This window comes from Bos grunniens, chromosome 28, assembly GCF_055505025.1.
Source record: "Bos grunniens cultivar Pamir isolate PY7600 chromosome 28, Bosgru_T2T1.0, whole genome shotgun sequence".
Classification (NCBI taxonomy): domain Eukaryota; kingdom Metazoa; phylum Chordata; class Mammalia; order Artiodactyla; family Bovidae; genus Bos; species Bos grunniens.
The window spans coordinates 5,091,833-5,113,501 of NC_141192.1; the positions used below are offsets into that span (position 1 = coordinate 5,091,833).

The window sequence follows — 21,669 nt, forward strand, 5'->3', positions numbered from 1 at the left end:
CCTAGGTTCCAAGGGAGGAGCAGGTGTCCGGGGGTTGGCAGCCAGAGACCTGGCTTTGCCCTGCACTCCGGGCCATCTCTGCTCATCCTTCTGACCGGTGGGAACACTGTCCCAGGCCACTGTGGATCCTGGGAGTCTGGGCTGGCCATGCCAGAACTAGGAGTGCCAGGGGGGTGCTACCTTATCGGCAGAGGCTCCCCACTCCTCCCAGGCAGTATCTGCCTCCTGCCCCCGAACCAGTAATTGAATAGAAATCCTCCACACACCGTAGGGCAGAGCCCGGGTTCTGCCTAATATCGTTAAGAAGTCCCCTGACAGTCTCATTAGGCGGCTGGCTGCTCAGAGAGGTTTATCTCTGCCCCCCGATGGTTAGGCCCCTGGAGGCTGGACCTGGGATCCAGTCCCCACCCAGCTGCCCTCCACACGTGGGCTCAGGCTGAGGTGAGGCTGCTTAGCTCTGCCAGCCACCAGCAGTCCTTACTTAATCTGTTACGGTTTGCTGGACTTAATTACTTTAAAATTATTAACTTTGGCTGGAGAAAGCTGGTGGTGAGGGTCGAGGAGGCAATGTGAGTCTCTGTGTGGGGCATGAGGCTGGGCAGGGTTGATGGGTTGGTTTTCAGCCCACCCAAGACTGCTCTTTCTCTCGACAGTCCTGGCAGGCTGCCCGTCCTGTCTGCTGTGGCCATAGAGCTGGGTGTGGTAGGAACAGGAGTCACTTCTCCCAGGATGTCTCCCTTGGTTGCTCCCTGGCCCAGGCTGGGTTAGTCACGGCATCTGCTTTCCCACAGGCCCTGGGTCGGCTTCGTTCTCTTGAAGCACAGATCACACTCTTAGGTTCCCTAGCCTGGGCCAGGGAGCAGCCATGGGAGACATCCTGGGAGAAGTGACTCCTGAGCAGAGTCTTAACTGGGGGATGAGGGCTACTTAGGTGGTGAAAGGGAAGCAGGCACTCCAGGTGGTGGAACAGCTTGAGTGAAAGCTTAGGGATGTGAAAAGGCAGGATACTTGTCCAGGGTTGCTGGATGTAGGAGGAGGGTGCTGACCGTCTGACAAGGTCTGCAGGGCTCTTAGAACTTCGTTTCTGTGGTTCTGGCAGAAGTGACTCCAGCTCTGGGATTTGAACCCCTGAGGTGAGCATGGGGTGCAGGCTGTAGAGCTTAGAGGAGAAATCAGGGCTCAGAGCCATACACCTAGATCGGGGCCTTGAGCTGAGAGAGGAGAGACTCACAGGAGTGGGAAAACCCAAAGGGGCCACCACTCTCTTCCCCATCTCCAGCTCTGCCATGGTTGACCCTGTGCCAGCCATTGTGCAAAGTGTATGTGAACACCGCAGACCCGTCTGCATCCTCAGGGACCTCAGGCAAGGGTCAGGGCCTAGGCTCCACCCAGAGATTTTGATTTCACGTGTCAGGGTAGGGCCGAGGCATGGGTGTTCTTTAAGAGTTTCCTGATGGCACTGATGTGCAATGGAACCAGCCCATCAACTCCAGCCCCTAGCGATGGAGAGGAATGTGGAAGGTGACTCCATCCTGCTTCCCAGTGGATGAGCACGTGGGGGCACTCGTCATCACAGATTACTTCATTACAGCCCTGGCTGCTTCTCCAGTTCAGATTGTGTTTAGAAATGTTCACTTCTGGGACTTCCCCTGGTGGTCCAGTTGCTACGATTCTGAGCTCTCAGTGCAGGAGGCCCGGGTTCAAGCCCTGGTCAGGGAACCAGATCCTACATGCTGCAACTAAAAGCTCTCAGGTCCCACAGCTGAAGACCAAGCACACTGCAGCTGAAGAACTGCGCACCGCAACAGAGATCAGAGATCCCACTGGCCACAATGAGACCCGGAACAGCCAAGACCAACAAAAAGAGACGTACACTTCCACAGTAGGAGCTGTTCCTGGCGGGGCTGTGAACAGTCATGTGGTCCATCTCCCTGTCCCAGGCCCTCTGGTATTTTCCCTCCTCAGACTCTGGACTCCGGAGTTCAGTAGAGAGTGGGCAGGGAGAGCCAGGTATCACTAACCGTGAGGTTGGCGTCTCCAGAGAGAACCCACTCTCACGCTGGCTGACACGGGGACCACTTCCTTTCCTGACTTGGGGGCCTCCGCTACCAGACGGTATACTCAGCCAGCATCTCTCAGCTGAAGATGGCTTACCTTCTCTGTAAGGGATATTTCTCTGCAAGGAGTGTTTCATCTCATCAGTAACATAAGGCCGTGGAGTGGTGGTACATGCGTGTCCTAATTCACAAGTTTACAGTAACTTAAAAAAAAACCTCAAGATATTGTTTTTCTTTCCGTTAGTGAGATGGTGGCAGGCAGTAAAGCCCACTGTCTTCTTATAATCGGATTTAAATTGTTTTAATTATACAGCCCATATTCTCCCAGTAACATACTATCTCTGTGAGTTAATGGGCTTTGAAATCTCCTTTTGTTCCATACACTGTAGATACAGATTTTTTTTGTATAATGATTTATTTTATATCTAGAAATTCAGAAAATTAGATATAAGGTGGCTTCAGGGGAGTACTGCGAGATTCTGTTATATTAGAAAAAAGTAAATAAATGTCTACAGAAAACCCAGCCCAAATTCCTGGATGGAATTCTGAGCATCTCCTTGTCTCCAGAACAAGGTTTTCAGAGCACAAGTGATGTACAAAGCCATCAGCGTCACTGACTGTGGCAGAGAGAACATTCCTGTGCTTATAAATTTCTCTGTTGAGCCTTCCATCAGGATATTGGAAAGGAAATGGTCATTCATTCATGCATTCATTTCCTGAGTGCTTACTGTGGACTTGGCCCTGAACTTGGGGACACACAGTAAGGAAAGGCATGATCTTTATCCTTAAAGAGCTGGTGCTTTTCAGAGAAGCAAGCATTTATATACATGACTGTCAAAGAAGACCTTTACTGTGGTCGGCGCTTCTGCATGTTGGGCTTCAGGGAAGAGATTACAGCTCACAGGGCTCCCTCTCTGCCGACGACCGCTAAATGCTGAGGCGGTGCACAGGGGTCTGAGTCAGGCTGCTCTTAGCAGGGGAGTAATGTGACTCTCTAGGAGAAGGCAATGGCACCCCACTCCAGTACTCTTGCCTGGCAAATCCCATGGACGGAGGAGCCTGGTAGGCTGCAGACCATGGGGTCGCTAAGAGTCGGACATGACTAAGCGACTTCACTTTCACTTTTCACTTTCATGCATTGGAGAAGGAAATGGCAACCCACTCCAGTATTCTTGCCTGGAGAATCCCAGGGACGCGGGAGCCTGGTGGCCTGCCATCTATGGGGTCGCACAGAGTCGGACACGACTGAAGCGACTTAGCAGCAGCAGCAGCAGGGCTTCCTGGAGTGTGGGCCTGACCAGGCCTAAAGCTCCTATTCTTCAGACCCAGGGCATTCCAGCCCTGCCCTCCCAGCTCTGTCCTGGGGCCCTGGCCCTGTCTCAGAACCAACTTGAGTAGCTACTGGGACCCAGTCTTAAGTCAACCTACCTCTTACCTGGGTGAGGCTGCCCTACTCAGGCCATAGAGTTGCAGAAAAAGACTCCTGGGTCCTTCTAGCCACTGGCTGAGGATCCACTGGGGGGATGTGTGTGTGTGTGTGTGCACGCGTGTCTGCACTCAAGGCAGTGGGATTCAGCCTCCTTGGTTCCCCTAGCCTACGGCTGATGCACTACTGAAATCGGCGCCTGGGATCAGCCGCAAGTACTGTGTGACCTTGGTGAGCTGCTGCCCTCTGTTCCTGCTGCTGTCTGTGGCAGGCAGGTGTGCAGTGGGGGTCCTAGCACAGTCTCAGGGAGATGTGCCCTTGAGCACGAGGGCAGTGAGCCCCCTTCCTCCTCCAGTGCTTTCTTCTTCTCCCTGTTCTTTCAGTCCACGGGCACTGTGTTTGGAGTCAGCTAAGGGTCTCTTAACAGCTCTGGGGGAAACGGTGAGAATCTCCTTGACGGTTCAGGAGCAAACAGGATGAGCAGGCTCAGGAGGTCCAGCTCCTTCTCACCCCCTCTAGCCCCTCCACTGGAAAAGCCTGGAGCAATTCTTTTCTATAAGCTTCCTTAGCATAGAACCTTGAACTCAGAACCCCTTCCCATGCCATGAGAGAGCTTCTGGAATTAGTACACTTAAAACTAGACCCTTGGAGAAGGCAATGGCACCCCACTCCAGTACTCCTGCCTGGAAAATCCCATGGACGGAGGAGCCTGGTGGGCTGCAGTCCATGGAGTCGCTGAGGGTCGGACACGACTGAGTGACTTCACTTTCACTTTTCACTTTCATGCATTGGAGAAGGAACTGGCAACCCACTCCAGTGATCTTGCTTGGAGAATCCCAGGGACGGGGGAGCCTGGTGGGCTGCTGTCTATGGGGTCGCACAGAGTCGGACACGACTGAAGTGACTTAGCAGCAGCAAACTAGACCCCTTAACCAGGCTCACAAATCCCAGTAGAGCATCCCAGGTTAAAAATCTCTGTGGTGAAACCTCAGGGTCCAAACCTCTACATGGATGCCTCAGAGTAAGAGCTTCAGATTCAGAAGTCTCTGACCAGGAGACCCAGTGGGGAAGCCACCCCACCCAGACCCTCCAAGCTAAGGTCCCCTGTTATGGAACCCCAGAACCACACCTTCGAAGCCAGACTCAGCTCAGAACCTCAGCCCAGTGCCCCACTGTCTGGGCGGGCAGGGATGGGGAAATGGGGTGCTTTCCCACTGCTGGCGGTTCCAACTCCACAAATGTAAATGTTGAGCCCTCGGGAGAGACCACGTGTTGTGAGATGTGACTGACGATTCACAACATGTGGCCTCTCACAGTGTTCCTGGTATTTACAGTTGGCGAGAAGTCCCATAGTTCTGGAAAATGTAAGAAAGGGGATGCTCAGACTGAGAGGGCTGGGGGCTGGGAGCCCTGCAGGGAAGAACCATCGGTCTTCACTGGCTGCAGTTTTACCCTGAGCACGGATAACGCGTTGGTGGGAGGGGATGTGGCTGACGTGGGCCGTTGGCCTCAGGGTTTTCTGCTGTCTTTCTGGCTTGTTTAGTTGGGCAGTGGAGGCCCTGGGGGATCTGCTAGCATGTCATATTGGAATCTCTGTGTCAGCAGTAGGATTTTCTCTGTCCACAGAACACCTTGCTCCCTTTTGCCTTGTGTCTGAAGGGCTCATGTTGAAAGATGGACGTGGAGGGTCAGGGATAGTCCCTGCAGGAGGCAGTGTCTTCAGTGAGGCCTGAAGCATAAGGAGGGCTTTGCTAGGGAAGGGATGGGGAACAGCCTGTGCAAAGGTTGAGAGGCAAAAGGAGCAGTGTCTTGGGGGAAGGACAGGGGTGTGAGGTGGGCATTGGGAGCCTACAGAGCCTGAGGAGCCCAAGAGCATGGAAGCCCTCTGAGAGTTTATAGGATTGGAGGAGCTGCATGGATGTGTCTGCTATAGGGACTGGATGAAAGAGGCCTGGAGTTGAGGGGAACAGGGGACCCACCTATGTTCTCAGTTATGAGGGGCCCGAGCTAGATGGACAGAGAGCTCTGCCTTTCCCTTCCTTCGTGGGCATCCTCCATGCAGTCCTCCAGGGCCACCTCCTCCAGGCAGCCCCTCTGGCCTCCAGTCCTCCCCAGCAGCTCTGCTCTTCTGCCCCTGCAGGCTCTGGCTGCCCTGGAAGGTACAGGGGGCAGGAAGTTCTTTGCCACTCTTTCTTGCTTCCTCCCTCCTTCCTATCTTTCCTCCCTCTCTCCCTCCCTAATTTTTATTTTTTAACAAAATTATGCACGCAGATAGTTAAAAGAGTTGACGACTTCTACCAGGCTGGACGACCAGCAGCTCCTCCTCCCTGCCTTCGTACCCTCAGCACAGCCCCTGTCCCGTCTTAGCGGATGTTGGGTGTTTACCTGCACAGTTCCTTGGGACACTCTGGATTGCACCCCTTGACTTCTCACTTTGGAGGCGGGGAATCTGGGGCTCCATCCCCATGCTTTTCCTGTCTCCCCTCTCTCCAGCATCATCATTATGGCAGATGAGCACTGCCTGGAAAGGTTGACCACTTTAGCCCTGCGTCAACGCCCTGAGCTGACTGGGGCGGCCTTTGCCTTTCTTATACCATTTTGTTTGCTCTGGAGTTATTGACCAGTGTTTTGGTTGTCTGGTGCTTCATCCTCCCTGCATTTCCCCCTCATTCGTTCCCACCCTGTTAGCAGTCACGTGCATGCCCTCTTGTTCCCTTCACTCATTCATGTTGGTTGTGGCTTCCATGCCACTTCTTGATCACATGCCCTAAAGCCTTCTGTCTGCTTCAGGGGGTGCTTTTCTTCAAAATACCTGTGGGGTTCATGCTCAGCTCCCCCCTAGTCTCTGCTCAGAACGTCACCACCTCTGAGAGCTCTTCCCTGACACTCTCTAGAATTTCCCTCCGCTCCCTGTCCCATCCCCCAGCTCGCCCCTCAGTGTCCTGTTTTACTCCATGATACTCCTCTGTTTTGAAGGTGCCATTAATCTAGATGGTTGACCTTGTTATTGTGTGTCCACCCTATATGGAATGGAAGCTTTTGAAGGGCAGGGATTGCTGCCTTTTGGGTTCCCTGTTTCTGGCCTAACCCCCGGCACACAGAATGCACCCAGTCAGTGTGGGTTGCATGAAAGACTGCATACCTCCTAGCTGGCTGCCAGATCCTGGTGAAGGAAACTGCCCTGTGATCTCCTAAGGGTCACCCTCACACCTCCCTCCTGAGGTCACCTCTCTTTCCTTGACTCCCAGCCTTCTTCCTCCTTTACACATTCCCTCTTTCATTCTCATGGCTTCCTGGGCTAGGTGTGACCTGCCCTGTCCCCAGGGTGCTCAGTGTGGCCCTCCCTGAGGGCCAGCCTTGGACCCGCCTCTTCAGTGGGAGAAGTCCTACCCCCTCCCGCCGTGTGCATCCTGCAGCACGGGGCTGCCTGGCCCAGTCACAGGGTGCCTCGGGAACTCTGGAACCCCTGGGAGCAGCAGGTTAATTAGTGTGGCTGAAGTAATCACCGGATCTGGATAATTAGCAAATCCATCCCCAAGGGCAGGCATGTGCCTACCCTAGCCCTCACTCAGCCCACCCTCCTGCATGGGGCTCTGAGGTGCTGTGGCCCAGCCTCTGGCACACTTCTCTGTCCCCCACGCTTTGCCTCTTCTTCCTCTCCCGCCTTCTCGTGCCTTTCCCCTTCTATGGGGATTTTCTCTGGAGGGCTGCTTTCCTGGGAGGCTCCTAGGAGATGGCCAGGTGTGGTACTGGTGGGGGCATCTTTTCGCTTCCACAGATGTTCACTGGGGTCTCTCTGGGCCAGGCACTGTGCTGGCTGCTGGGTTGGTGGTGGACATGGCAGATTCATGGAGCTTGCCATCTAATGGAGGAGGAGTGAGAGGCAGCACTTTGGAGGCAGACCAGCTGGGTCTGAACCCTAGCTCTGCCGCTTACCAACTTGACCTTGAGTCTTACTCAAGCTCCCTGAGCTTCACTTTCCTCATCTGTAAAATGGGGATTGACATAGCACCCGGCACCCCCGGTATTTATGTGAATTTAAAGGGACACATGATCCTAGGAGGTGCTCACTGAACCCGGTCCTGTCTTCATCCTCAACACACATCAGAGCAGCAGGCGTGAGTCAACCACCTGCTGTGTGCTGGGTGTGGTGAGGAACACAGAGGCAATCTTGCCCGGCCTCAGAGCTCCAGGAACTCACGGTGGAGGGAGAGGAAAAGGGGAGGGCAAGGTGAGAGCCATGCTGGACAAAGTAACGGAGAAGCAGGACAGAGTGGTTAGTTCAGCTGGGGCCTGGAGAGTCCCTGACGTGGGGGGACCTCCATGCTGGACATTAAAGGTTGGACTGAGCTTAGAAAAGAGGAGCAGGGGAGGCTCCCCTAGGTGTTGGAGTAGGCACCACGGGGATCTGATAGCGAGTGGGCTCCTGAAATGAGAGAGGGTGGCAAGCTCCCCAGTGAATTCCAGTCAGGGCTCCTTCAGTAGTATGGAACAAGGATCCAGTTCACTTTGGCCTTTGCCAAAAGGGGACTCAGGAAAGACTGGATCCTGGACTTTGGAGTGAGGTCTTTGTGACTCTGCTTGACTTCATTCTTTTGCCAGGCTTCCTCCATATGTCAGTCATTCTTCTTGCTTAGCAAAAATTCCACGGTAGGGGGATAAGAAACCCCTTCTCTATTCACTCCAAGGAAGACGACCTTGGAGGACTCTGATTGGCCTAGTGGGGGTCATGTGTCCATCCAGGAACCAATCAGTGCTGCTGGGGTGGAAGCGTCCTGATTGGCCCAGCCCGAGTCATGTGCCCATTCTTGAACGATTGGTGTTACCGGACCTAAGGGTGTCCCCACTGGCCGTGTGCTTCTCATCTTTCCAAGACTGTGTTAAATTGGAAGAAAAACTTCCCAAAGGGAAAGAAAAAGACTGTGAGCCGAATGAAGTGAATGAGTAAGTGTGCTAGTCGTTCGGAACTGAGGAATTCCACCATGGCAGCACTCCTCATGGGTCTCGTCCTCATAATGCTGTTTTCAGGACTGGGTTAGGCCTCCTCTGTTGAACAGTGCCTGTCACCTTTACAGCTCCAGGGGGGATTTCAGAGGCGGGTCAGTGTCTCCACCAGACCCGGACTTGTGTGGTAGTGTACTTGGGGCTCAGCTGTGGTTGGGAGCCGTCTTCCCCTTACAGCACAGTGTCTCAGGGGTAGGCGCCCTGGCCATAGACTCCTCAAGGATCAGAGGCTCCTGGCTCCTGCCACACCCTGAGTCAGCCTCTGGTCCTGTCCTGTCCACACTCACAAGGGGTGGGTGGACTCTCTTTTAGGGGCTGGGCTGCATTCCTCATAGCTGGGCCTGGGCTTGTGGTCAGTCCATTTGTTGACTGATCAGGCAGTCAACTAGAGTGGGCCAGGCAGTCAAGTGGGCTGTGTGACAGGGTCTTTCTAGAATGTGTATAGGCAATGCTTGCATGAAATAAAACAACTGTCAGAAACAATTTATAGCCATGTTCCCATGGAGCCAGGCCTGGTTATGACTTTGCATGTTGCCTCCTGGCAAATGAGGTTTGTCACCTAATCATTGCACTTTAGTGCCTATAATGAAAGGCAGCCTGCGGATTGGATTGCGGGGGGCACCACAGGGCTCCTGTCCCCCAGGGGATGCTGTGCGGAGCTAGTCCAGGTCTGGGAAGGCATGGAGCTGTTGTGGGTGGGACGCAGCCCCAGTGGGTCACGGTGGAGTGGTCAGGCTGTGGGTGGGATGCAGCCCCAGTGGGTCACAGTGGAGTGGTCAGGCTGTGGACACATGTTTGGATTTCTTCTTCAGCTTCTGGTTTGGGCTCTAGAAGAGCCCCTGAACCATCAGGCTCCGTGTGCTGTGGCTCTGCTTCTGGAACGTTGACTATCCTGGAGGCTCTCACACCCTGCCCTCCTGTCTCTGATGTGTCACAGTTTTTTCATTCAGTCACCAACCCTTTCTGATACCTGAATGTCTGCTTGGCTTGGGGTTAGGGGTTAGGGATTACAGTGGAAACTAATTAGTATCTACACGTGCCATGTTGAGCCCTATTAGTGTTTTCTTAGTGTGAATGTGTAATGAAAAAATCTCCTTCTGAGACACAATGTTGGACTAGTAAGTCCAGTGATCAAACTCCCAGGAGGGCAGCCTCAAGTTGTCCATGACGAACACTGGCTTCAGAAAAGTAAAACAGCCGCTGCCAACTGCCTGGCTCCAATTAGGGTTGACCTTTGTGATCAATATGTGTGATGTTCACATGGCCACTGGATTCCTGCCCCTTTACTGGCTGATGAGGCTCCATGGAAACCATGCTCAACAGAACTTTGGGAGGATCTGCGAAAGGGTTAGTTTGCCCTGGGCCAGGACCAGGCCAGGTGCCTGTACCTCCTACCCCATCTTCATGGTTCCCTGGGGAGGTCAAAGTGGCGAGGGGCCCTCCTCTCATTTTGGAGAAGCAGTCATGGGAAGTGCAGGGAGTTGGGAGTCAGATACTTCCAGAAGGCTGCCCCCGCTCTCCCACTTGTGCATTTCTCCTGGCATCGTTTCCTGAGCTGCAGTTCCTAATTGTGTGTCAAGTGCCTGCCCTGCGTTGGTCTCCAGGCTGGGTTCTGGGATACAGCAGTGAATGGCGGAGACCTCATGAATCTGTCTTTATTTCTAAGATGGGGACAGCTCTACTTTCCTCGGCTGTTGAGGAATGAGATACAGTAACAGCATGTTACAAATTGAGTTCTGCACAACTGATTCTACAAAATGTTATCGAAGAAACAACACATGACCCAGCTAGATGCTTCTCTTGGAGACATCACCACATGCATTGGCATATTTAAGGCTCTGAGAAGTCCTGCAGTCAAGAAGTCCATTAGCTTTTGTGAGCTCAGCATTTGCAGGCCCAGTTGAGCGTGGAACTTTCTTTGGCAGAGCACCTAATAGCATTCTGTGTAATTACTGCTTCAGAAAACCCATTTTGGGAATGCCAAGATAGCATATGTAAAGTACCCCATGGAGCACCCTGCACCTGCAAGGCGCTTAATACCTGAGTCTCTCCCTGCTTCCATGTCCTGAAGGAGACACAGGGACCAGGCAAAGCCCAGCTGCCCACAAATCAGCCTGCTGGAGCTGACGGTAGCTAACACACTCAGGTATTAATGGTTACAGCAACAAAAGTCAAAGTGAGTTTAATCTTAAAAAGGCAAGGAGTGATTTTCCCGATGCTCTGCCAACAACAGGACTTCATAAATATTGCAGTGGGGTGTGTTGGGTGCTGGGCACTGCTCCTGGCTGCAGAAATCTCTGCCAAGCAAGCAGCATCCAATAGCAAAGCCACACTCCTCCTGTTCTCGTTAGCAGGACACACTGCTTGACAGATTTACCTGGCAAGCCACTGGCTGGTCTGTGGATGGCAGTGAATCTTGCAGGCCTGTGTTCTGGAAAAGGCATCCCTGCAGTTACTGATCTGGGGAGGGACTGAGGGTGAGGAGGCTCTGCAGACCTAGCCACATCCTGAGTCTCCCAGAAGTGTTTCAAGATCAGAGAGCCTCTAATAGTTGACTTCTCTGGACGATGGGGGTCATCATGCTCAGGACTGTGGGTGTCTTGAAGTAGGGACTGCATCCTTCCCTACTTGTGTCCCCATAACCCAGCACAGATGAAAATCAGAATTGGGTTTTGAAGGATGAATAGGAGTTTTTTAAAAATACATGTAGTAGGAGAAGGGAATTCTAGGCAGACAGCACTCCATGTACAAAGACATGGAAGCCTGAGAAAGTCTGACCTGTGACATGAACCATACATGATAAAGTTCAGGGAATGTGTAAGGACTGAGCAAGTGACAGAAAACCCTTCTCACCTGAGTTGGATAGGGCAACCTTGGCAATATGCTTCCTCTGCCAGAAGAGACACCAGGAAGGGAAGCATGATATGTTCAGAGACAAGAGTGATCCCTTCCACGCGCCCACCCCATGCTGGGGAACTGGCTGACTTCCACCTGACAGCCAGCAGCAGCAATAAATGAGGGAGAGGGAACATGTTATTTTAATTATATATTCTCACCACCTAATTATAATTTTAATTGATACGTGTGCAGGTGCTGTGCTCTTCAAAGCAGTTTAAGGCAGGCGCATTCCTGGAAAAGGAGTGCAGGTTGTTCGGTTCATCAGTCAAGCAGATGGATCGGCTAGAAGAGCCAGGAGGGGCCAGGGGGTCATGAGGCCAAGAGGAGGGGACGCAGCTTTTGCCCTGAGAGATGCAGGAGGGGAGGGTCCTGCCCTGGATGGGCTGAGCACGACATGAGAAGAGAGGAGTGGAGCGGGAGGCAAGGCAGGGGAGGGGAGAGGAGGAGAAGGTGGCTGGCATCCAGCGCTAGAGTGGATTTACTCATTTATTCCTTCAGTTGTACTCTCAGAAAACATCTATTGAGAGCTCACTGCCTGGCAGGCTCTGTGCTAAATGCAGGGGTTTCCAGGATGACTACAGTACAATTTCTTCCCTCAACACGCTCCCAGTTTGGTGGGGGTGGGGGGGAGGGCGAGGATAGACATGGAAACAAATAATTATAGTTCGTGGAATAAGTGGGAGGTTATCATAGAAGCAGCATAGAGTAGGGAGAAAGCTTTGTTCTCTAGTGATGTCAGAGAAGGCTTCTGGAGGACACTTTTGTTGGGGTTTTGAAGTGTGAATATGAGTTGACCAGGTTGTCTAAGGTTAAGAATAGGAGATGTTCATAGGGGATGGCGGGACGTTGTATGGGATGTGTAGGCAATGCTTAGTGTTTGCTGCATCTCTGGCATGAGGAAGGATCTGGTAGGAGAGGAGGCTATTGATTTGAGCGGTGAGTGGGTCTCCCAAGGAGAGGAACTAGAGCTTCACCTGATAGCAGAGAGGAGCTGGGAGGGGTTCGAAGATGGGGTGATGTGATGAGGTGGTTTGTGTTTCTGGGAGATTATCCTTGTGGAGGTGGGCTGGAGAGGCTGATAACGCAGCCAGAGAGGAAATGATGAGGGTTTTCTGGAAGCCAAGGTAGGAGCATGGAGGTTGGATTTGGGATATTGGTGTGAGGGAAGGGGAGGGTCAGGGTGAAGGCTAAGTCTGAACTTAGCCCTTCAGGGTGGGCACGCTTGGGATGGACAGTCAAGGAGGAGCAGGGAAAGGCCGTGAGGTCAGCCAAGACCGCAGAGTTTGGGTGCCTGTGGGTCCTTCTGGTGAGATGTCCAGGGTAGACGGCTGTGCTGGGGGCCACACTTTGGGAGTCAGTGTTGGAAGGAGGGAGGAGGAAGCTCCAGCAGGAATGAAGCAGGCACTTGGGAAACAACTTTAAAAATTAAAAAAAAATTCGAATCTTTATTGCTGTGGTTAGAGCACTGAACGTGGGATCCACCCTCTTAACAGGTTTTGAGAGCACAGTGCAGCGCTGTTAACTATAGGCACCATGGTGTGCATCAGGTCTCTGGAGCGTACGCATCTTGCATAACTGAAACTTGATACCCCTGAAGGGCAGCTCCTCATTTTCCCTGCCTCCCAGCCCCTGGCAACCACATTCTGTTCTTTGTTTCTGTGAGTTTGACTCATACACGTGGAAATATGCCTCATGTGTCCTTCAGTGTCATGTCCTCAAGGCTCGTCCACGTTGTCACATATTGCAGGATTTCCTTTTTTAGGGCTGAGTAACATTGCAGTATGCAGATATGCGGCATTTTATTTATCTGTTCATCTGTCCATTGACGGATATTTAGGTTGCTTTTACATCTTGGCTATTGTGAATAAGACTGCAGTGAACATGGGTTTCCTAATTTCTCTTCAAGATTCTGATTTCATTTCTTTTGGATAAACACCCAGAAGTGGAATTGCTAGATCATAGGCCAGTTTTATTTTAAATTGTTTGAGGAACCCCTGTGCTGTTTCCTATAGCAACTACACCATTTTTATTCCCATTAAAACTATACTCGGGATCCAACGTCTCCATATCCCACTGATGCTTGTCTGTTTTTTTTTTCCTTTTGATGATGGCCATTCTGGCAATTGTGCTTCCTCATTGCATTTTTGATTTGCATTTACCTGTGATGGATGATACTGAGCGTTTTCCATGTACCTATCAGCCATTTGTTTGTCTTCTTTGGAGAAATGTCTGTTCAAGTTCTTAGCCTATTTTTGAGTGAATTATTAGTAGTTTTTGTTTGTTTATGTTTGAGACACATAGACCAATGGAACAGAGAGTCCAGAAATAAATCTACACATATACAATTAATTAATCTTCGACAAGAGTGCCAAGAATACAGAATGGAGAAAGGATAGTCTCTTCAACAAATGTTGCTGGGGAAACTGGATATCCACATGCCAGAGAATGAAACTGGACCGGTGTCTTATGCAATACACAGAAATTACCAAGTCAATTCAAAATGCACTTAAGACTTAGACGTAAGACCCCAAACTGTGAAACTCCTAGGAGAAAACATAGGGGAAAAGTTTCATGACATAGGTTTTGACAGTGATTTTATAGATGTGACATCGAAAGCATAGGCAACAAAAATAAACATAGACAAGTGGGAGGACATCAAACTGGAGAATCTGCTGCCCGGCAGAGGAAACAGTTAGCAGGGTGAAAAAAGTCACCCTTCGGAATGGGGGAAGCTATTTGGCAGTCATATATCTGACCAGGGATCAATTTCCAGAACATATATAGACTTTTAGACTTTTAGGAGGCTTATTAGTGGGAGCTCTTGGTATCCATGCCTGGGAAAGGATGGGCGGGGTCAGAGTCAGGCCTGGGTAGGGGAACAAGACAAGGAGTGGGGTCATCCTAGGGCTCTGTAGATGCGATGCAAGGACCTTTCACCTGCATTCTGACATGGTGTCAGGGGGGCTGGGCCCGACACACCCCACACTACTCAGCCCCGGGGGGACAGCTGCTCCAGGAGTGGGATGTGGTTTGGGAACAGGGTTTCTCATCTGCTGGGGAGACCCACATCGGGGACTGACAGTGAAGAGCATCTGAACGCAGCATCCCAGGAGCTCTTCACTCCCAGAGAGAGCGTTGGAGCACCTCCCATTGTCCTTCACGCATAGAGGGGAAGGAGAATAGAAGAGGGTCCCCAGCCCAGCTTCCCAGGCCCGCATCATGCTACTTCTTGTGTCTCCCTGGTCTCTGTCTACCCCATTTTCTCTTCCAGAATGGCTCCCTCTCCTCCCTTCCTCTCCTCTCCACAGACTATTCTTACCCATCCTTCACCTCGCCAGCCTCCCCTCCGGGAGCAGACAGTTGACCTTGATTCCAGAGCACTAGAGGAGGGCTGTGAGGGGGCCAACCAGCCGTGAGGGCTGGGAAGGCCAGGGGCAGCCGACTTTGTGTCCCAGGCCACTGCTGGCTGGCTGTGGGACCTAAGGGAAGTCCCCTTCTCCCTGGGCTTCAGTTTCTCCATCTCTGAAGTGAATGATCTGGACTCGGCATGTTCTGACATACTCAGGTAGCTCTGGTGTTGAGGGCCTGCCCTGAACTGCCCCTCCTCCGCCTGGCCTGTGCCCTGTCGTCAGTTTCTGTTCTCTGTGTCATCCCTGTCTGACAAGAAGGCCAGCGTCCTGGACAGTGGACCTGTGTCTGATTCAACTCTGCCTGCTGCTGCTGCTGCTGCTAAGTCGCTTCAGTTGTGTCCGACTCTGTGCGACCCCATGGACTGCAGCCCACCAGGCTCCCCCGTCCCTGGGATTCTCCAGGCAAGAACACTGGAGTGGGTTGCCATTTCCTTCTCCAATGCATGAAAGTGAGAAGTGAAAGTGAAGTCGCTCGGTCGTGTTCGACTCTTAGCAACCCCATGGACTGCAGCCCACCAGGCTCCTCCGTCCATGGAATTTTCCAGGCAAGAGTACTGGAGTGGGGTGCCATTGCCTTCTCTGCAACTCTGCCTACCATAGTTCAATTGGTAAAGAATTCACCTGTAATGCAGAAGACTCTGGTTTGATTCCTGGGTTGGGAAGATCTGCTGGAGAAGGGATAGGCTACCCACTCCAATATTCTTGGGCTCCCCTTGTGGCTCAACTGGTAAAGACTCCACCTGCAATGCGTAAGACCTGGGTTTGATTCCTGGATTGGGAAGATCCCCTGAAGAAGGGAAAGGCTACCAACTCCAGTATTCTGGCCTGGAGAATTCCATAGACTGTATAGTCCACAGGGTTGCAAAGAGTCGGACATGACTGAGTGACTTTCACTTTCACCACAGTAAGACCCAGCAGTGACAGTGGGCCTGATATCCTTTTTTTCTGGAGAGGAGGCAGCCTTGTTACCTATTTTTGTGCCAACTACATTGCAAGTATTAATGCGTTTATTTTTCAGGATAACCTGTCTGTGGATGAGGAAACAGACCCAGGGACTCTCATACCTGCCCCAAAGCTGGGATAGAAGTGACAGCCGAGTTGAGAACTCAGGTCTGCTGACCCCAAGTTCTGGGCTCTTTCTGTTCTCCCAGCTTCCAGAGTCCTGGGGAACACTGTGGGGAGATTGGAGGTCTGTTTCCCTCCAGTCCTGCCTGGCTGGGGCCGCTCTGGCCATGCAGGTTCAAATGGTGCTGTGGGCACCTTGCCCACCTCCCTGGAGGTGGGGGACAGGCGGACACTCCTGTGGCAACTGAGCTTTGGAGTCACTTACCCCGGCTGTCCATGGAGCTGCTTAGGCTCAACTGTGTTGTGACCTACCTGGGTAGGAGTCCTGTCTGGGTGGCTCTGGGTGTGCTTCCTGTCCCACTTAGAGGTGCCCAGAATGCCTAGTGAAAACATGGGGAGAGGTCTGTCTATGGGCTCCCTCTTGGAGGTTGGACTGGGTCCTGCGGCACTGAGGATCCTCTGGTGATGCACTTGCTAAGCCAGTTGTGGCCCGTTTGGCCTTGAGGGAGACTCCCTCCAAGTTCTCCAGGAAGATCAAGGCCCTTGCTCTTTGTGGTTGAATCTTGAGTTGTCCAAATTTTGGGTGGGGAGGAGACTGGAATGCTGAGTGAAGCAGAGTCACCAGTGGGGCTCTGTCCCCTAGGTCTCTGCAGCTCAGACCTCCTGGTTCTGCCAATTGACTGGTCAGGGGTCAGCAGTGTAGTGTAGGGAATGGGCACAGAAGGTGACATATGGGTGTTGAAGGTCATTTGGGCCATTCTGTCATTGCCAGATGGGGGAATTCACTGCCTCCTCCCCCCAGCCTGCTCCCATCCTCTGACTCAAAGACAGGAGGTCCTTTGTCCAAAGCTCTTGCAGGCAAGGTGGCCCACAGGCTTTGGTCCTTCCCTCTTCCTGGTTTTCACGGTGATGTGTTGGGGGTACTTGTCCTCTAGCCACTTGGGCTTGCTGGGGGCTGGTGATCCTTTGAAACCACAGTACAGTTACATGCCTCAGAGGGTCCCTGAAGTCCTGAAATGGTTGGGGATGCTCAGGGACATGGCAGGGCTCTAAAGGGGGGTGGAGGCAGGCCAGGCTTGGCAGCCCAGTGCAGCCTGCAGTGGGCGGTGTGTATGCTGCCGACTGGCAGGGCTGGCAAGGGCAGGCGAGCCAGGCGGCCACCTTATCATTTCCCTTCAGAAGGTGAGAAGGGATCCTGGCATCTACCCACACACATGGAAGAAGATGCTGGCAGGTATTTGCTGAGGACCTGCACCCCTGCTTCTCCTCAGCTGGGGCTTCGTGCTTTAACCACCTACCCCAGGGAGGCAGGTCTTTGGAAGAGAGGCACTCAATCCGTGTGTCCTGGAAGGTCCCAAGTTCAGCCTCTCAATCTGAGGCCCTTGATTCATTCTCCTACAAGCTCCTAACAGTACAGGGAGGTTCTGAGCCCAACCATAGGTAGGGTCCTGGGGAGAGCCATAAGCAGAGCAAAACCTCATGCAGTGAGTCACCGGATCCAGTGATTCCTCAGCTTGCAAGAATGGTGAGTCTGAAAGGCTGGTATGGGCAGCAGGGGTCTTGCCAGCTGCACAGATTTTGGGGCTCCCTCTTGTCCCTGAACCAGTTCTCAGAATGTGAGGGAATTACAAACAACCTTTCCCAGTGGGAGCAGCGGGGCACTGGACATCCGTACATAAAAAGATTTTCTGAAATTTTCTGATTGTAAAAACATCACAGAAAAATTAGGACATTGCCCCAAAGCAAAAGAAAGTAGATAACTGTTGCTAGGAACCCAGCCATGCAGAGAACCACTGTTCACAGCTTCCAGCCTCTAGTCTTGCAGACTTGCGTCTTCACAAGGTTGAGTTCATATGGCTTCCTTAGTTTTGTCTTGAACCTAACACTTCTGTTTCTTTAGATGTCACAAATAACACACAAATACCTCTCACTATCGAAGACTTAAGAGCTAATTATAAGAAAAAAAAAGTCCCATTTCCCTCCATTGATGGAAAACTGGAATCAGATTGCTCTGTCCTTCCATAACTTTCTATGTTTACATTTATGAATAGACAAAATGGAATATAGAGTTTTGCTTTGTCTGTTTGGAATATTGCTGACTGCGTGTACTACATTGTACCTTGCTTATTTTCAGTAACTGATATGTCTTGGTGAACTCACTGTATGCTGCGTCACATAAATCTACCGCATTTTACACAAAGTCTCACAGTGTGTCTCCCCGTCAGTAGGTGTATGTTGGGTACTTCTGATTTTTCATAATTGTAAGCCATAGGGTGAACTCCGGGAGTTGGTGATGGACAGGGAGGCCTGGCGTGCTGCAATTCATGGGGTCGCAAAGAGTCGGACACGACTGAGCGACTGAACTGAACTGAACTGAAGCCATATTGTGATTAAAATTCTTATACATGCTTATGAGTATTTATGTAGGTAGATTCCAAGATTGCATGTGTGCTTGGCTGAACAGAAGGCATGGTAAAATTTTTAAAATATCTTCTGCAAAATTACCCTCAGGAAGACTGGATCAATTTGCACTCCCACCCCACAGTTTCAGAAGAGCACTTACTTCCTCACATTTCTGTCAACACTTGATGTTGTCAGCCTTTTGATTTTTGCCAGTCTGGTGACTAATAGGCAGTCCCTCGTTGTTAGCATAATTTGCATTTCCCTAGTTGCTGTGTGTCTTTTCCTACCACCTGCATGGCATATGCCATTTTAGCAGACCTTCCTTGGTAATAAAAATATCATTTCAATTTATTTATCCAAATACCTCATTATAAGTGCAGTTAGTATAGGCACTCTCCTCTGATCCAGTACTTGATGAGCCCAGGGATGAAACCTTTGTAAAAGCAGCATAGAGCACTCTGGGGCTGAGCCCTGTCAGTGAGTGATTGATTGGTGCCCACCAGTGTGTGTGCTGCTGTTCTCACATGGATTTGCTGCGTGTATAAACTTTAAAGATGATTTTGCCAAAGGGTGGGGTCTCTGGCAGTGGACAGAGTAACCAGGGTTACAGTGAGGCCCTTGGAATCTGTGAGCACTGGGATTTTAGACTGCCGAACCTCCGTATCTAATTCAATAAAACCAGCCCAAACTATAACATAGATATAAGGATGTCTAACAGTCAGGTTAGTTTTCTCAGGATGACTAACTATGAAATTCAATTGTTTTAAAAGTACCTTCTTATTTTGGGGCTACCGCTCTGCTGGTCACCTGCTGGGTAATGCGGTGCGCGCTTCGTTCCTGCCTGTAATCTAACTTGAGATGCGCCCATAGTCGTGGCCCCGCCTCCCGCATTACGTACATCCGTGGGGCTTTCAGTTCACCGATTACTGGAGCCGAGTACACGCAAGTACCACCCACCCCAGCGAGGTAGGACTGTGTCCGATAGTGCTTGGTCTGATAATGCTCCTTCCCTGCTCTTCCAATCATGCGTCTCTTTCTTTAATGCCCTTGTGTGACTTTGTGGCCCTAGGTTTTAATTTTCCTGTCATGGTCTATTTAAACTGTCTTCTACTATTTCATTATAATTTTTCTTTGATTTCTTAGAGTTTGTCCATGTGATTCAGACCATTTTACCCTTCTTCAAACTTTCAAACACTGCATTAAGTAAATGAGTGCGTAGAAAATGAATGCAGTTCTTACACACAGTCATTAGCTACTTGTCACATGTGTTAGCAGTTATAAATGAAAACGTGTGTCTATCGCTGGATGCTCTGAGTATATAGATTAACAAAGTGAGAACTGTCATTTCCTCACACTGAGAGTTACCATCTAGGAGCATACTGTGTCTCTTCCTTTGTGCAGAGCCTTTTATTGCTTTTAGTAAAGTTTTACATTTGTCTTCATATAGATTCCTTGCACATTTCTTATTAGGTTTATCCCCAGGGATTTTATAGACTTTTTTTCTAATATGAATGAGCTTTCTTTTGTATTATATTTTCTAATTGGGAGTGCTGGTGTACACAAAAGTTATTGATTTCTGCATATTGATCTTCTATCTAGGAGTTTTACTGAACTCTCCTATGAGTTCTGATAGTTTATTTGTTGATTCTCTTAGACCTTATATAGGTAGCTGCTCATATTTTCTACAAATCATGCCAATTTTGTTTCTTCCTTTTCAACGTTTCTTTTCAGGTGTATCACATCGTCTAAGGCAATGTTATTTATTGATAGTGATAGAATATCCTAAAATTTCTCTATCAAGTATGACTTTTGCTGTAGGTTTTCAGGAGATGTCTTTTATCAGGTTATGGTACTTCCTCTCAATCCCTAGTTTACTAAGACTATGAGGGTTTTTTTTTTTTTAATTGTTTTAATGTGGACTGTTTTTAAAGTCTTTACTGAATTTGTTACAACCAAAACGTTGCTTCTGTTTTATGTTTTGTTTTTTTTTTTGGCCACGAGGCATGTGGGATCTTAGCTCACTGACCAGGGATCGAATCTGCACCCCCTGCATTAAAAGGCAAAGTCTTAACCACTGGACTTAACCAGTCAGGGAAGTACTATTCAAAGGGTTTTACCGAGAGTCCTATTTTGGTCAAATCCAACAGGTGCCCAGTTCAGATTCATTTTAATAGTTTGGAGTTTCTGTCATCATGTTCTCTTCAGCCAGAACATATATATTGTATAAAAGGATATTTCAAGTTTTCTAAGTAGATAGATTGCGGACAGTTTCTTTGTATTGTTAATCCCTAATCTGATTACATTAGACTCAGTTAAGGTACAATAAATTTTTAATTAATTTTCTCCTCTAGGATTTCATTGAAATTTCCACTGTGGTGAGTTGGGTGTGCGTGGAAAAGACAGCGCTGTTTCTGTTACGTATTATGAGAAGGGCTCAGAAGTGGGGATTGAGAGCCGACTCTGGGGTGAGCACTGGGGCTTGAGTCTCAGTCCGTCTCCCACTGGCTGTGTAATGGTGGCAAGTGGTTGGATGTCAGTTTTCTCATGTATAAAATGATCATCATAGTAGCACCTACATTTTAGTGCTGTCTAAGGATTAAATTGGGGCTTCCCTGGTGGCTCAGCAGTAAAGAATCCACCTGTAGTGCAGGAGATGCAGGAGATGCAGGTTTGATCCCTGGGCTGGGAAGATCCCCTGGAGGAGGGCGTGGCAACCCACTCCAGTATTCTTGCCTGGAGGTTCCTATAGACAGAGGAGCCTGGTGGGCTGCAGTCCATAGCATTGCGAAGAGTCAGGCACGACTGAAGCGACTGAGCACAAATGCACACAAGGATTAAATTAATTAATATATATGCAAAACTTTAAAACAGAACCTAGAATGTAATTCAAGTATTTAATGAAATAAATATTATTGGATAAATTTGTAGGTGAAATATCATATCTTCCATATTATTATTTTTTGTCTACTGAATCTGAAGTAAAAAAGTTAACGTTACTACTGTGAATTGGCTGGTTTTCTCTTTAACTACTGTTGAATTTTGCTTCATCTATTTTGAAGTTGTGTGTAAAGTTCATAACTTGCTGGGACTGTTATATTTTTGGTGTGGCTTGTTGTCTTTTTATCAGTATGAAGTTCCCATGCCTTCTCCTTTGAGCACTTTGCACCTTGAATGCCATTTTGTCTGATAAGCACCTTCTTTTTCTGGATTACCTTTTGTTTAGTATTGCCTGTCTCATCCTATTATTTTTAACCTTCCTAGGTATTTATCTTTGTAACTTTCTGTAAAAAATTTAAAACATCTGCTGCATTTATTGAGGTATTTCTTAGAGGAAGTTAATTATATTTAAAGAGATTACTGATATGTTTGACCGTTATTCTTGCTAGTTCATTGTTTCTCATTCGCT

At 49.9% G+C, this 21,669-nt stretch overlaps 1 protein-coding gene across 7 annotated transcripts in view; it reads left to right on the forward strand.

The window, feature by feature from the left end:
* Positions 1-21,669, forward strand: part of GRID1 (glutamate ionotropic receptor delta type subunit 1) — a 687,534-nt gene that overhangs the window by 19,545 nt on the left and 646,320 nt on the right. For 3 of the 7 annotated variants that reach the window (XM_086381181.1, XM_086381182.1, XM_086381186.1), the window contains exon 1: positions 1,466-8,427. The exons of the other annotated variants lie outside the window; for them this stretch is intronic. Coding sequence is in view for 2 of the 3 variants with exons in the window: in XM_086381182.1 (XP_086237308.1) it covers positions 8,424-8,427 (4 nt within the window). In the remaining variant the exon portion in view is untranslated. Of the gene's footprint in view, positions 1-1,465; positions 8,428-21,669 lie in introns of those variants that run through there. 7 annotated transcript variants of the gene reach the window in all.